Source organism: Octopus sinensis, linkage group LG2 (assembly GCF_006345805.1).
Source record: "Octopus sinensis linkage group LG2, ASM634580v1, whole genome shotgun sequence".
Lineage (NCBI taxonomy): Eukaryota > Metazoa > Mollusca > Cephalopoda > Octopoda > Octopodidae > Octopus > Octopus sinensis.
In genome coordinates, this window is record NC_042998.1 from 42,696,149 (window position 1) to 42,713,958 (window position 17,810).

Consider the following 17,810-nt stretch of genomic DNA (forward strand, 5'->3'; position numbering starts at 1 on the left):
TTACGTTCTGAGTTCAAAATTCCGCCGAGGTCGACTTTGCCTTTCATCCTTTCGGGGTCGATAAATTAAATACCAGTTACGCACTGGGGATCGATGTAATCGACTTAATCCGTTTGTCCCCTCTATGTTGAGCCCCTTGTGGGTAGTAAAGAAATATATATACATTGATAGAACCAAAATAGAAACTGGTATTCCTATTAGCTAGTTAGCTTGTTAAAAAAATGTAATGATTTGAGAGTTGCTTCCCCTTATGAGGTGTTGGACTTCACTTAAACGCTGTAAACAGAAACTGTAAAAGAGGTCGACTTCCGCTTGCAGCAGCAGCAGGATTCCACTGACATCTAAAATAGGTGATTGGGAGAAGATTTCGTTGTTAGCGGCGGCGCATGCTTAATATGGCCGCTTACTCATGACATGTGGAGAGAGAGCATTTGTAAGTTGAACTAGTATTTGTTTGACAATCATTGTTACTGGCATATAAACAAATCATCATCATTTTAAAATATCCACCAAAATAATCATTCTTTACTAGATATTCTATAAATCTATGTCTGCCGATATTAGTCCTTATTATTTGTCTTGATAATATTATTATTGTTCTGTGTAGAAAGCATGGATATTTCACAAACTTCTATATAATATAAAAATCTGTTGCAGATTCACACAGACCGACTGTGCACCGAATCGTCATCATCATGATTATTAAAAATTCATGTTATTCTCTTGTATTTAAATTTTCTAGAATTCGTTTATTTGGGAAGACAAAGTATATAGATGATGTAGAAGTGGAAATTTTGTATCAAATGTCACTTGTGGAACCAATCGTAATTTTCGACATTTTTAAAGATTTTGCTTGTGCGTAAATTTCTTTGTTTTAGTTTATTTTTTTCTCATTAGCTTTCATTCGTACTTTTTTTTTTTGGTGGGGCGAATAGGGCGCTATTTCTATTGTTTCCAATAGAAATTTTGAGTTATAAAGCAATATATTTATTGAATAATATGTTTCGAATTATGTTAGTATCAAATTGAATACATTTCTTTATCTCTACGAAAAGTTTCTGCAATGTCAGAAGGTTTACTGACTTACATAAAGTGTGATATTCATCTGATGAGGATTATGTCTCACGGACAAATGGATAAAGTTGATTAACTCTACCTTTGCTATATGCTTTTATTAGACTCGAATATTAAGAAAGCAAAATATATAAAACTGTATTCTTAGAAGTTAATGTGGTTGTTGTCAGCTGTGATCAAACGGACACGGGATAAAAGGCGTTCTGGCTTTGCCAATCTGTCTTTTTATATATCAGTGACAACATCGTACAATGTCTTTCTTTTTTATTATTATTACTTAAGACTGTAGGTTGTGTTGAGGGTGATTTAGCTGCCATTTCTAGCAGTCAAGCTACCGCATATAAACTCGTCATCGTGTCGTTATGTCATACCCGTAATGTATTGAATCATCAAAAAGTGTGCGTGTAGGAAGAATTATACATATATTTTCTTCGTTTTGTTTTAATAAGTCTTTAACCAACGCAAGTGCTTACTTCTATAAAACTTTGTGATTTTATGTTTGTGTTATCTTTTATTTTCAAGTCAATATAAACTATAATGAAATATTCATACACTGTTTGTAGAATTGGATATTCAAACTATGGCAAAAGATCGAGATAAATTCATTCAAAATGAGTTACAGATTGTTGAAAAGGAATGGTCTCGTATGGAAGGATCCCAGTTACACACTTGTCTGGAGGCATTGGTTGCGATTACTATAAAGTAAGTGTAATTTTTAAATATTTCTTTCATATACAGAAACAGCAGTATTTTCAGCGTGGCTAGAAAGTCACAATTTGAACTTCAGGTTCCATAGTTATATTACTACACAAAATGAAACACATCATCCTACGTGACAATTGGTGTGCAACCGTATTAGCTGGCATATATTGCATATTCACGCGTAAGACGCTTCCCAGCTTTAGAAGTATATTTTGGGGGAAAATAAATTCAGCATGTTTCATCATAGGCCTATTGAATATTTCTAAGTGGTCTTCATCATCATCGTTTAACGTCCGCTTTCCATGGTAGCATGGGTTGGACGATTTGACTGAGGCTGACAAGCCAGATGGCTGCACCAGGCTCCAATCTTAATCTGGCAGAGTTTCTACATCTGGATGCCCTTCCTAATGCCAACCACTCCGAGAGTGTAGTGGATGCTTTTACGTGCCACCGGCACGGGGCCCAGTCAGGCGGTACTGGCAATGATCTCGCTCGAATGTTTTAACACATGCCACTGGCACAAGTGCCAGTAAGGCGATGCTGGTAACGATCACGCTCGAATGGTGCCTTTTACGTGCCACCGGCACGGAAGCCAGTTAGCTGCTCTGGCAACGATCACGCTCGGATGGTGCTCTTAGCACACTACTAGCACGGGGCACAAGTGCCAGTAAGCCGACGCTGGTAACAATCATACTCGAATGGTGCCTTTTATGTGCCACTGGCATGGAAGCGGGCTAGCCACTCTGTCAACGATCACACACGTATGGTGCTCTTTGCACCCCACTAGCACAGATGCCAGTCATTGAATTTGATTTCGATTTCACTTGCCTCAACAGGTCTTCGCAAGCAGAGTTTTGTGTCCAAAGAAGGAAAAGGTACGCATAAATGGGCTGGTTATGCCCCCAACATTTGACATCCATTTTCCATACTGGCATGGGTTAGACGACTTGACAGTAATTGGCAAGGCCAGAGGTCACACCGTGTTCCATAGTCTGTTTTGACTTGGTTTCTACAGCTGGATGCCCTTCCTAACACAAACCGATTTACAGTGTGTACTAGGTGCTTTTTTTATGTGGCACCATCACCAATGCTTTTTATGTGGCACTTTGGTTTTAGGATCTCAGTTCTGTTGTGGTGGGTGGGTCTTCTTTAGTATAGCAATGCACCACATATCTTTGTCCTCTGTCATCTTCTTTCATAAGGCTCAGCATTTTGAGACTGGCCTGCAATTCTGTGCTTGTAAGTACAATACTGTGACAGAACATTGAAATAAAATATGAAACCGTAAATTTATCATATGCAATTACATTATACAAATAACATATTTCAACTTTTTTAATCTTTTTCCATATCAACTGTGTAGCTGTTTATATTATGGTCAAGTGAACGGCCTTACACAATGGTAAAATTTGTATATTTGGCTTTAATGTTTTGCATTACTGCATTCAGCCACCAGGGTGGTACACCATTATTATTCTGTTGTCATTCACTCATTGCAAACAGCTGACAGGTGACTGGAAATTTAACACTCTACATCTTTCTAATAGAATTTTCATTTAGATAATTAAAAACAAAATGCTTCTTAAAGGTAATGAGGTCATTAAATAAAGTAAGACACATATCAGATGTGGATTGTGTATGCTAGAGAAGGTGGTATGATGAGATGATGTCGCTCCACCACGTTACTGATTTACTGTAAGCAATTTTTCATTAGTTTTTGCAAGCAGACTGTGATATTTTGGCTTATTTTCTATACTATACTATTAATAATAATTAATGTGCCTAGTAGATCTTTTGCTCATCCAGCTTTCTAGCCGGCAATACTCATTCTTGCATCCATAATACAACTGCATTGCATGCAGGGCAATTTTTTGATATATTTTTTTAAAATGCACTCTTTATATGCCAGCAATTATGATATGTGGTCACTGGACTTGATATAAAAAAAACAAAACAATCTTCTTAAAATTTTAGAGGATATGTTAGAGAATGTTATCCTCGGTACCTGTGAAAAGATGGCATGATCATGATTGTTATGTCTTTGATCATAGGTTTATTTAATCAGAATTGTCCTGATGCTTAACAATAACTCACCATCAAATACAAACAAACCTAGCTCTGTAGATTGTCAGAAGTAGCATGTTGAATGTCAGCTTAATATTAAATTAGTTTTCAAAGCCTGAGTTCGTTAATTTTTCTTTGCCTTGCATTGGTTCATGCTCATAATCATTTCAAAGTCTCTTAAAATGAAGTTATTAGGGGGAAATGTCCAAGTGAGATTTTACTACATAGTCCAAGAGCTCAAATCCTGCCACTGCTTACTTGAGTGGTAGATTTAATTGTTGCCCGGTTAAACACCACTATATGGCACTTTGGATACCTTCAGCAGAGTCCACTCTGTTGCAAACATTTGAACCAAGTCTCTGGTTTGGATATACCTTCTTTCTTCCTTCCACCAGCATTAGATGTGGATATTGCTTTCCCTCCTGAATTAAAGATGAAATATTTTTTAAAAAAATGACAAGACAGAATAAGAGTTGTAACAAATATACCAGTTTAGGGGTTGGGGGGGGTCAAGTGGCATTCAGTTCATTTAAATAGAATTAGTATTGATAACAAGATAGAGTTTAAACTATTGTAGTAGTAATGAGAGAGAGACAGTGAGTAATAGTCAAGTTATAATGTGTTGTTGAATGAAAGCTTGTTGAAGTAGAAGTTATTTTTCCTCTATTTTTTAAAATTCTGGACATTGTCCCAGAATTTGAATGTATGTTTGAGAGCAGGTGTGAGAGTGAAGTTAAAAAGCTTCTCAATTGCATAATTTCAGGTTTGATCTCATTGTGTGACACTTTTAGCATGTGACTTCTACCAAAGATTGGATTGACCAAATTCCCTTCACAAAGCCTTGTGTGTGGAATTTAAGAAGTCAAAAACTGTGCGGAAGCCCACATAACTGTATATATTCTTGTCTGTTAGACCTAATCCATTACCTAGTTTAAATCTGTTATATGACTCTTTAGTGTCTCTTCTGTTTTTGAGTCAGAGGATAACTCCATAATCCTAATCCACTTCTTCCAACTATAACTCTCAGTTCAGTGGTTCTTCCTTTAACTTTCTCCAGCAGTCTTGGAAGACCTGTAATAATTACGAGCACTGCTTTTCCTCTTGTCTAAGCAACTAAAACAATAAGTACAACATCCCAAATGTAAATATTGTTTTGTAAGCTATATATGTTTTCCATATGGTCAGTAACTTTTCAGAGTTGAAGTATTCTCTGGCTCTGGTTATGTAAAAAAAAAAAGTCTTTACAGAACACTATTTGCTATGCCATGTATATATATGGTATATGGTTGCCAGTGAACATAGTTATGGATTTAGTTGGGTGTTGTTGATAGACAGTGAGAATGTTGAATGGTGGTATGTCTTCTTCAGATATGTGGTCACTGTATTTTGGTACTTTTGAATGGAAGTAGATTGTTGAGTCTTTATTGCAAGCTATTTTTGTGGTCACTGTTTAGGCAATATGAGCGTGCCTAGTAGGAAGATATACAGACTGGTATTATCTATATGTGTGAGTGAGTCTACCTGCAACTGACAGTAAGTCAAGTATTCATATAATGAAAGAAAGGGATTAAGAGAGAGAGAGAATAACCCAGCTCTGAGGTATATATTAATTGTATGAGTGTGATTGACTAATGATTTTGTGAGCCCTGAGGTGAGCAACTTTGCTAGATTCTCAGGTCATGGGTTGTGTGGTTTTTTTTAGCAAGTTTACTTCCACACTGTCTAGTTCAATCCTAAGATGCAGTATCTTATGCAAGCAGCTTTTCCCATATCTTTGGCTCTTCGAAAGTCAAGTAAGTCAAGTATTCATATAATGAAAGAAAGGGATTAAGAGATAGAGAGAATAACCCAGCTCTGAGGTATATATTAATTGTATGAGTGTGATTGACTAATGATTTTGTGAGCCCTGAGGTGAGCAACTTTGCTAGATTCTCAGGTCATGGGTTGTGTGGTTTTTTTTAGCAAGTTTACTTCCACACTGTCTAGTTCAATCCTAAGATGCAGTATCTTATGCAAGCAGCTTTTCCCATATCTTTGGCTCTTCGAAAGCCTTATGAGTGAAATATGGAAACTATGGAAGCCTGTCAGATTATTCCTATTCTTGGACAGTAGATGAAACCTGTTACTGGGTCTAACACCACCATCTGGCTCTTGGGTGACTTTTGTAGAGTCCATTCTCTTGAATGTGGTCAGGCCAATCTGAAGGTTTTCCTCCTCCTTTTACTAAGCCATGAAAAAATAATTTTCCCTCCTTCTTGGTCTTTTATAAAATCCCTGGGTGCAGCAAAAGCTTTATTCTTTGTAATATTATAATTTGGTTTCTTGCACAGTTATACTAGAATTAACTTGTAAATAATTCTAATGTGTATATTTTTATATATGTTTTTAAAAACAAATTTTGAATTTTTGTATTTTTCTGTTTTCTCATCTATGAGATCTGCTTTTGTGGTCTTAAGCCAATAAAAGCCTACTTGACACAACAGTCACATCTCTCTTAGTTTATGTTCTCAAACATCATTTAATGTCTGTTTTCCATGCTGGCAGGAGTTGGATGGTTTGGCTAGAGCTGGCAAGCTGGAGAGTTGTACCAGGGTCCAAGCTGTTTCTATGACTTGATGCCCTTCCTAACGCCAACCACTTTACAGAGTGTACTGGGTGCTTTTTTTTACATGGCACCAGCACCAACAGGGTCACTGAGTAAAACTTGCAAGACAAAAATCCCTTCAGCTGGAGAGCATTAATCAAGGTGGTTTAGAATATCAGTTCTGCTGTGGTAACAGGTCTTCTTGTATACAGCAAGATGCCAGATATCTCACTCCTTTGTCTTCTCCTTCATAAGGCTCAGTGTCTTAAAATTGGCCTTCCATCTACTTTAACTGACCTGCACTTCTTTATGCATTACATTACCAAACCAGCATAGTCTTCTCTTTTGCACTACACCTAACTTTCTCTCAATACACGAGAGCTCTGTCATACATGTACACTAACATTACACATCCAGGCAGCATATTAACCTATTCTTCTCTATCCTTCACATGTCCTCTGCATTCAGGACCCGCATTCCACTACTATGTAGCATTGCTATTTGTATGCATGCACCATACAATCTTCTGTTCAGTCTTTTTATAAAAAAATCAAATGCATTGGTCAGTATGATCTCTGATGTATGGATGGATGGATGGTTTTGGTTAGAATGCCTTTGGTCACAGGTTTTCTTCTTCTGGCTTAACCTAGATTTAAATAACAACAATCTTTATCTTGAAATATTTGCTCTGTTCACATTAAATTAAACAATATCATTTGAATACTTGTAAATGACAGCTTGTAAATTCTTTTGAAATGTCTGAATTTATTGTCCTATAAACTTAATTACATATTGATAACTATCAGTTTCTCATATGTTTGCTCTGAAACTTTACTATGATTTATCTTTAATTTTGAAGGAAAACTTCATTCAAGTGTTTGTTAATGCGTATGCAATTTCCTGTCAACTATCCTCAAGAGGCAGTTATTATTGAACTGAGCAGCAAAACTTTGTCAGATAAACTGCTTGATGGCCTCCAGAAAGTATGTGATGAAGAAAGTAAAAAATATTTAAACCAACCCCAGGTAAGTCTGTATCATTTTTAAAAATTTCATGATCTTTAATTCATTTCTTTTGAATAGCATGGAGAATTCTGGACATTAAATGATGACAATCACTTAATTTTTTTATTACTGATTGCCTTTTGTACTGTTAACTATATAGCTGTGAATGAAATATAGAATCTTATTTGTCAGCTAGGAAAGTTGAATGCAGAAAATATTACAAATATTTAGAAGTAAAATACAGTCTTTGTTTAAGTTTGTGTTTTTTTGATTCTTTTGGATTTAAAAATCTGATATATTTGATTTTATTTCCCTTAGGTGGGGAATATGATAAATTTTGTAAGTCGCTTCCTGGATGAAAACAACTTATGTGTGTGCAGTAGCGAAATATCAGAAATCAAACGCAACATGCTTGAGGAATGTGATGAAATTAAACTTCGGCAAAAAGCTTCCCAAATTATCATTAAAGCTCATCAAGAGAATTACTTTCTTCATTTCAAAGTTTCTGTCCCAATAGACTATCCTAAAACTCAGGTTGGGTAAGAAACATTTTAAAATTTCTTTACCTAATGGAGGTAATCCATTGCACTGCATTTTATATGTAATATTATTAAAAATACTCCTGAATATATTAGTTTGCTAATCATAACAATCACTATGGCTAGGAATTTTGGGGAGAAAATTCTTCTGCATAAAACTTTTTCATTTTGAGATTTAAAATTTTGGAAAGAGTGATTTTGTAACTGTTACAAATGAAGTCAGTATATCTGTTTTCAGACTGGCAAACTGTTGATAAAAGTAAAATTTGTAGAGTAAAACATCTCAAAATCTGTAGCAAAAGTACAGACATGACATTGTGCATAGTTATTTGTTATTAAATTTGATTTCTGTATCAGAAGTTTGTGGAATCCATTGGTAAACCTATAAAAGTTGAGATTGAACTGATCATGGTCAAACAACTTTTAGTTTTGGTATTTGGGTAAAAAAGTATGTAAGTGCCTAAACAATGTCCATAGTTTCTGAATAGGATCTTTGTGTGATAAAATATATATAAGAATTTAATGAAGGTGGCTCTTCAATTTAAATTGTTGGATTTTATTGAATGTTATTTTTTTTTTATTGCATTTATTTTTCTAATATAAATGGCATGGTTATGCCAAATTCTGTTTGCATACCATTGGCATCAGGAAAGGCATCCAACCATAGAGCCATACCAAAACTGACACTGTAACTCAGCACAATCCTGCAGCATGCTGGATCCTCTCAAACCATCCAGTCCATTCCAGCATGAAAAATGGGCATTAAATGATGATGATAATGATCACTTGATTTTTTTTATTGCTGGTTGCCTTTTCTGCTCTTAACTATTCAGCTGTGAATGAAATTTAGAATCTTATTTGTCAGCTAGGAACATTGAATGCAGAAATTATATCCTTTGCTAATGGACAGACTAAAGTGGCTATTGTAATAAAGTTTGAATTTCTTGACCACAAGTCATTGTTGTGGCCAATGACAGTGTCACCTGACTGTCTCCTGTGCCGGTGGCACATAAAATGCACCATTCAAGTGTGATCGTTGCCAGTGCTGCCTGACTGGCTCCCATGCCAGTGGCTCATAAAAAGTACCCACTACACTCTCAGAGTGGTTGGTGATAGGAAGGGCATTCAGCAGTAGACATTGTCATATCTGATTGGAGCCTGGTGCAGCCTTCTGGCTTGCCAGACCTCAGTCAAACTGTCCATCCCATGCCAGCATGGAAAGTGGACATTAAACAATGATGATGATGATAATGATAGTCAGTTGCTCATCACTTTAACTTCAAAGTTGAGGTTTCATATACTCTTTTACTCTTTTCAGTCATTTGACTGTGGCCATGCTGGAGCACCGCCTTTAGTCAAGCAAATTGACTCCCGGGACTTATTCTTTGGAAGCCTAGTACTTATTCTATCGGTCTCTTTTGCCGAACCGCTAAGTGACGGGGACGTAAACACACCAGCATCGGTTGTCAAGCAATGCTAGGGGGACAAACACAGACACACAAACACACACACACACATACATATATATATATATATATATATATATATATATATATATATACGACAGGCTTCTTTCAGTTTCCGTCTACCAAATCCACTCACAAGGCATTGGTCGGCCTGGGGCTATAGCAGAAGACACTTGCCCAAGATGCCACGCAGTGGGACTGAACCCGGAACCATGTGGTTGGTTAGCAAGCTACTTACCACGCAGCCACTCCTGCGCCTTTATATATTGAAGAAAGTAAATTGAAATTGGACAGATTTATCAATCATGACTCCTCAACACACAACTGTCTTCTGTTTTTAAAACTGAATTTCAAAATATAGTAATTCAGAATGGCTGTAAAAATTAGTACAACTGGCATCAGCATATTAATTTTTACATTGGTTTTTTTTCCACGTTTGCATGGGTATTTCTTCTTCATCACAACAGCTCACTGTTTGTCATGTCTCTTAGTCAGTTCTTTTGTGAGGTTCAGCATCTTGACATCAGTTTTCATTTTTCTTTGGTCTTCTTTCTCTGTAAATTGCTCCTACTTAGCTCTCATAGCACTTCTTTACCCAACTACCATCCTCCATGACCATATCAGTCCGGTCCTCTCCTTGTACACTACATCTGATACCCACTTTTACTGTGTTTTATTAGTCATTACACTAATAGTATACATCAATCAAAACATGCTTAATACAAAGTATTTAAAATATTGTTGAACCCAGACAAATGGTTCATTATATCACATACACTTCTACATTGTACATTTGGTTTATGGGAGTTTTTAAATGATTATAACTCATGTCAGCCTAATATCGTAATATTTTATTAGTCTTCACACATGAAGCTCTAATCTTTTTCCATACTTGATAGAACACTAATCTGTCTCATGTGCCAAATACTGTGAACGGAGAAGCAATAAAATCCTGCCCAAAAATACAATGAAATTTTTTGAGAATATACAAATGCACAACTCCTGAGTCAAGCATTTTCTTTCAGAGCATAAAAAGATTACAAAAAAGCAATTTATATTTGGTACTAAGACCAGAATTAAAGGTTTTTTTGCCATCTTTTTGAAGCTGCTAAGCTTTTTATACATTTTGTATGTTGAATTGAGACATCTGTTCTCTTGAGATTAAATAAATTGAAATCACTTTAAAATTGGGAGTTTGTACCATAGGACCAAAGGTGTCTCAGCTGATTTGGTTTTAAAAGGGTTATATTCATCCATACTGAGAGATAGAAAGCTGTCAGATAACATTAATGCACTTAATATTCATCTTGAATAGTGATTGCTTGAGAAACCTGAACAGAAAAAATTCCATTGAGGTATCTGTCATGAAAAGAAAGATAACACGAGCATTCTGTATGATACTTGCTCATTTTCTATCATCCAATATTCTTGACTCTTCTAGTTACAACTTACTTAGTATATACTAAACTTAATTTTCATCCCTTAAAATTTATGTTATACTTTCTGTTAAACCTTGTTGCCCTGTTAGTTACTTTATGTGTGTATGTGTATATATAACTAATGTTACGCTGTTGTGTAAGGTGATGGACAGTATAATCTTAGAAAATACTTTACTGACGTTAATTATTTCCCTTTACCTTTTATCCTTTCGAAATCATTTATTGCTCATGGTTGTGTGACTAAGAGTTTACCTCACAACCACATGGCTCCAGGTTTGGCCGCACTTTGTAGCACCTTGAGCTAGTATTATTCCACCATGTAGGTTGAGCAATAGTTTGTGAGTGGAATTTGGGTGATAGAAACTGTGTCATATATATATATATATAAAAGTAATTTTAGAGACAGAACCATCTTCAACTCAATCAACACTGAAAGGTTTTATACCCACCACTCGATAAAATGTTAAAAATTAAATCTTATACTAACTATATCTATTCTGAATCCTGTATTTTCCATTTATAAGACTACACATGTTTTATAAAAGTATGTTGGTATTGATTATATACGAGGTATCTAGTTTCAATACTTACTCGGGTCGACATACTCCCAATCTTCAGGTCTGGATTCCTCAACATTTTTCAATACCCCTATCTCTTATATACTTCCATGATATTCTGTATTTTCAATATAATCTTACTTAACATATACAAATGAATAGAAATACAAATAATAAATATAAATAACTGAATATTAAAAATTGCTGGCCTTGTGCCAAAAATTGAAACCAGTAATTGAATTCTGGACTGTCTACTACTATTGAAACTTAATTATTCAATATTCTTGCTGCTCAAAGCAGTCAGCTTAAACCAAGTAGAGCTAAGTTTTGTGGTTAAAAATACTTTATCAACTCAGCTAGTTATAATGCTATTATTACTAGACATGGTTTTCAATATTCTGTTAGCAGAACCTTTTTTGTGCTTTTTTCAAAAGACAAAAATTTATTTTTCAGCGTAGACTTTGTGGAATATAATTTTCCTGAACTCCTAAAAATAAATTTTTTGGCTCAAGCAAATGAATATGCTCGGCAGTGTGTACAGCCACCCCTCCGGAAGAAACCAAAGTAATTATTTTTGTTTTCTAGTTTATTTTAAAACTGGTTTCTGTTTTTGTTTCAGTCTGTACAACAAACTTAATTGCAAGTAATGAGATTGTAGCCTAGATCAAAGCAATTTTGAACTCTTAATTGTTAAACAACAGCAAAAGGAAAATATAACAAAGTAAATTGCAATTCTTGAATTTCTGTTGTTAAAGAGTGCTAAAGACTGTTTCAGTATTTTTATATACACTTTTTTTTCTTTCAGTGATCCCCCTTTCCAAGCAAAACCGTCCTTATTACCTATATGTAAATTCCTTATTGTTGACTGTGTGAAAAACTATCCCTTACAAAAGTGTCCTATTTGCTGTGAATATGTTCTTCCAAAAGGTCCAGTTGTAAGTTGTTTTTTATTATTATTTATTTATTGACTTTGCTTACTGCTTTATGATTGCATTCTTATTCCTGGCATGTTAGGGTCTATCTTTCATTATGAATTAATTGATTTATCAGAAATGATATTTTTCATGACAATCTTTCTGCTAGTTATATTACACTTCAGTTAGCTTCTTTATAGTTATTGATGTTACCTTACTAATATACATTCTGTTCTTGATTCAACATATTATACTTTGATATAAGTAGAAGTTAAATAGGTCCAAGTAGACGATCTTCACGTACCCTCTCCTTTATTTTATTCTTGACCCATTATTTAAGAGTACTTGTTGAATATAGAACCCAACTGGTCGATTTTCGTTTACTCTCTACTTTTATGTTTGATGTTTTTTTTTTGTTTTTTTTTTTTCAATTATATCATCATTTATTTTTAACAGAAAGAATGTACGAGAGATAAACAAGTTGAGCGTGTTTATTGTGGCCATTTATATCATCATTCTTGTTTGGCAACTTATATGAAAACACCTCCATTTATAGGTAAGTAAAGATTTCATTATCTTATGACTGGTTCATATCCAATATTTCTGGACTGTATGTTAATTAAGGAGATAGAGAAAATACCAGTTGAATCAGATTTGTCTTGATAGCATATAAGATTTAGTTTAATTATTTTTGTTTTCAGCCAATAATAATATATAACATTCATTCAAGCATCTTTATACAGATGAATATGATTTTCTCTACCTCCTTACCTTATGATCATTGAACTTCTCAATAACTCTTTCTTTCTCACAGTCAGTGTTACCTGTTTTGTTGTAGTTTCTGCCTTCTTTGCAGAATATTTATCATAGTTCATAATATAAAATTATAAGATTTTATTCTCTTCATTGTTTAATAACTAAACAAGTTTAAGAAAATTATTAAGCATGTCTCTTCCAAAAATGGACTTGTCTTTCTGATTTTCACTTATAAAACTTTTGAAATTTCACAAAAACTGAAATTATCAAGCTAATTTCATTTCACAATTCTAATAGACCATAACTACTTATTTAATTAAAATTCATGTAAACTTCTATTTGCCAATGCATGCTACAACCAGTTTCCTTGGATTCTGTTTAACCCTAAATTTACTTGGAAAGTGTAACGCCTAGTAATTAATTAATATCTTTCTGCTCACCTCATACTTTTCTCTATATCTTTCAGCTCCTATTTTTTGTAGTTTTCTTATTGTCATCTTGCTCAGTTTATTCTGGTTTATCTTTGATATGATCTCAAATATAACCAATAGATTTTGAAAGTTCACTTGGTTTGCAGTTCAAATTTATAACTACTTAAATGCTTATGCCTTTTATTACAGTATTGCTATCGGTCTTAACAGAATCTTTTTTTTTTTTTTTTTTTTTTTTTGTAATTTCCTTGTTTCTTCTTTATTTGATCTAAACTTGCCACAAGTTTTGTGAATAAAGTATCTGTCAAAACCTGATTGTATTTTACAGTATGTTTGAGTTCAATATTCCATTTTTCTTTTTTTGTTAGGTGGGAAAAAATGCCCCGCATGCAACCAAAGAATTTTTCATGAAAAGTGGAAAATCACTCCAGAGTTGGCTGAAGCTCGTTGGGCTCATAAACAAGCTAGAGAACGTGAACTAGATGAAGTAAAAGATTTCATGGCTTGACTGGTTGCTGTTGTTCATTTTCGAGAAAGATCTCATATTTTAATACAAAATCTTGTCTGTATGCATGTGGGAGTGTATGTTTGTGTGTCTGTGTGCATGCGCATATCCATTCCATTCAGCTCACATCAGTCAAAAGCTTTATTTAATTTACTTCCAGCCTTCTATAAAAAAAAAAAAAAAAGAAATGAAATTTTCCCTTCTCAAACTTGTTTTTTCATCCTGTGGAATTTATAATCAAACGAAATTTTCAATTAAATATCTGTTGATCACTGTTACATATTCTTAAATAATGTTTTCTCTCATTTATTTTAACCTGTTTTAAATTACCTGAAATTTTATTCCAATGGAAAAAATATTACTGTAAGCTTTTGATAAGCTGAATGTTTTGAAGGATTGGTTTAGAAGAGGATTTCCTACTTTTTGAATGTTATAAAGAACTTTAGCATTGAATAATGAAATATCAGCAATCATGCTACCTCATTTAAGTAAAAATAAAAGAAAAACACCATGTTTGTTTCTATGAGGTAGTGATTTCAGTGATTAGTTGTTGTTATTAGTTATAATCCTGATATAAATTTGAAATCTGGTTGAAATATATAAAGTGTTCTTTGTACATTTACAAGGCAAATTTTAATTGATGCAGTATTTTTGCCTTGGAAGTATATTCTTATAAAAAGTCATAATTAAATATAGGAAATGCGATGGAGTACAAAGAATTTGTAGCAAAAAGTGGACAAGATAAAATAGCAGATATTAAAGAGTAATGACTAAGAAAGCTCCAATACTAGCTTCGTCCAGCTCATGCTAGCATGGGGAGTTAGATGAACAACTATACTGAAATTCTTTTCAGTATAGTTGTAAGTTAGAGGAAATCCCATCAATTACGTTATAATTATTTTATAGAAGTAGTTATTTCATTTCTTCCAATGTTTGGCAATTCCATTATGATAATGTATATTGTGGTTATAATTAAGCCTTAAACAGTTTTCTTTTTAATTTACTTAAAAATGCAAGCATTCAGATTTGCGAAATTTATCACACCAGTGCTAGCATGGAAACATGAACTCAGAATAAAATTGCTACAACACTATACTTACTGGCATACTTCAAAGTAATTTAAGAAAGTGGTTAGAACATGATATAACTTACATGACTTTGGGTGGATGAAAGATGGCAAAAATGGAATAAATGAATAAACAAGGAGATAAAAAAAAAAGAAGCAAAATGTTATATTTGATGTTACTCATCAAATATACAATTCTTATGAAATGTTTAGAAAGAAATTAGGAATTAGTCTAAAAGCAAAGTAAGTTTTGAAACTTCAATAATTTCGATTCCACTCATGTTTTTATATAATTTTCTGTACAGTTAGTGAATTGACACAGATTATCGTGTTTCATCTGTGTACTTCAGTTAAAATCATGCATCACTTAAAAAAAACAATGCCTTATTTCTTAGCTTTTTAGTATTTATAAATTGATACTGTGCCTTTTGCAATATATTCATAGTTAATATAAAAATTTTATATAAATTAGTACTTTTCTAGAAATCAAATTCACTGCCAAATGTTTAGTAAAAGTGTTGGTTAATCAATTCTTAAAATATAAATTTCTCTAGAGCTGGTTTTCTTCTCATTTTCTCAGTTGATCTGTAAGTACACTAGTTCAGATTGGGTTTGTTTTTAATATAGTCAATAAGTTACCCTTTTTTTAATTGAAACTTTTGAAATGTTAGCTGGATGGAATCTTTTTGTCTAATCCTAAACTGTGGGGGATAAGGGATGCAAGCGCTGTAAAATAGACTGCTTTATGCTTAAACAAAGTTTTGTCTAAAAAAAAAAAAAAGAAAAAGCAAAAAATGGTTATAAAAAAGGTATTTTCATTCATTATCCCAAAATAAAAATGTTATATTTTTAAATACTCATTTTATTTATTAAAATTTCAAGTATTTTGATAGATAATTTGTCTTGCTCTTTTTTCACTTCATATCACATTCCGTAAATTCCCTTGTTGACTATATCATGTGTGTATTTGTTTATAGACTACCTCCCTTTATTAATTCATTCAGTGTTAAGTCTTACTGATGGGTATTTGTTTTATTCCATTCAGATTGTGATTTTGTTGTTTTTGTTCATTACAATTTTAATTTTGATCTTGTTAAAAAATACAATGTTCATTGTTTATGTAGTCTTTCAAAGTGATATGTAATTTTTCGTCGTATTTATTGTTCAGCTTACCTCAAAAGTAAGAAAAAAATTACCAGTTACCTTATGAATTAATCTAATTATTAGTCCTCCATTGTAGAAAAGAGATATAGTGTTTGGTCTTTTATGGCAAATATATTTTGATCATTAAGCATTCTAGATAAAGCTCCTTATTTGTTGTGTGCTTGCCTCTCTGCCTATATTGGTGACTAGTATCTAATTTAATGAAGATTGTATTGTACATTATCTCTATCTTGGAAAGATATGACATTCAGTGTATAACAGATTTTCTTTTCTTATTGTTTTTATTCTATCCTTTATCTGTGGTTAAAATCTTGAGATATATCAACTAACATAACTAGGAGCTGTATATTAAAATCATGTTGAAAATTTGCACTATCTTTATTGAATAATCGTTTTGATAAGAATCTTGGTTTGTAAATTGGAATAATTTTATTATCATTATTAGTCAGCAAGCAGTGAGATAGCATTTATAATGAACTTGATTGAGCAAACTTTATATTAGTTTTTCCTGTTACTATATTTATCATGTGGGTAAGATATTAAGGTTTTAAGAATTGATGATTTATAAAATGCATGTGTATTTGGTCTGCTGAAGATGTTTAGTAACTTGATATTATATCTAGATATTTGTGTTAACTTTTAATCATGCTCTGCCAATCAAATTTCAATAAGTAAATTGATATCAATAAAACATTATTGTGACAATTGTTATTAGTTAAGTTTCTGGAATTTTGTTTTATATCCATTTTTATGGATAAAAATAAAAATTATTCACATGTTAAGGAAGAGGACTAGTAGTTCTTTTTTGTTGCTGGTATTAGATATTTTCAATTTTTTTCTGTTGTTGATGGATTTATTCTTTTAAATTATCTGAACTAAAACAAGTCTTTAATTTTGTCCTTCATTTAAGAGAGCATGAAAAAATTTAGAGTATGCCAAGGGAGAAACAATCATTCATTAATGTAAAATGAAATCAATGTTCTTTTAAAAGTGTACTAATAAAATCAGACATAATGATTAAAGTTGATTAAAATGAGTTCAGTATAACTTGATTGGCAATGAGGACAAAAATCTTGTCATTGAGTCCTTAATTGGTTATGTAAAGTTGAGTTCCTGTGTGCCATGTAGGGATGAGAAATTTTCCAATTATTTTCTTGCAGTATTATTGTTATATATATGGGGTGGGGGGATATCCAAAATTTTTAACCAAAGAAATTATCACTTCATCCTAAATTATACATGATTTTTCTATTGGAATTTTATTTTCAATGTCATTAACCCCTTAATTACAAAAATTTTTTTTTGTAATTAACACAGTATATATAATAAAAAAAGGAAATAAAAGAAATATGCCATGTCAAAATAATTGATCCATTATGGGGTTAAACAGACAAGTCTATTACTTGTAATTCTTTAAAACCTAAAACAACTGAACAAAATTTTTGAATCAAGGTTTTGTTAGACTATAGACTCACAAAGAGATAGAAATATTTTATGTATTTAATTTTTCTTTTCATCCCTGACCACTAAGTATATGAAATATTT

At 32.9% G+C, this 17,810-nt stretch overlaps 1 protein-coding gene across 1 annotated transcript; it reads left to right on the forward strand.

The window, feature by feature from the left end:
• Window positions 1–279: 279 nt before the first annotated feature.
• Window positions 280–17,447, forward strand: LOC115232497. Its single transcript, XM_029802399.2, has 8 exons — window positions 280–433; window positions 1,638–1,776; window positions 7,284–7,449; window positions 7,747–7,967; window positions 11,883–11,993; window positions 12,235–12,364; window positions 12,800–12,899; window positions 13,899–17,447. Exons 2-8 carry the CDS (start codon window positions 1,655–1,657, stop codon window positions 14,036–14,038), a joined length of 990 nt encoding a protein of 329 aa, XP_029658259.1. The 5' UTR covers window positions 280–433; window positions 1,638–1,654; the 3' UTR covers window positions 14,039–17,447.
• The last annotated feature ends 363 nt before the right edge of the window (window positions 17,448–17,810 follow it).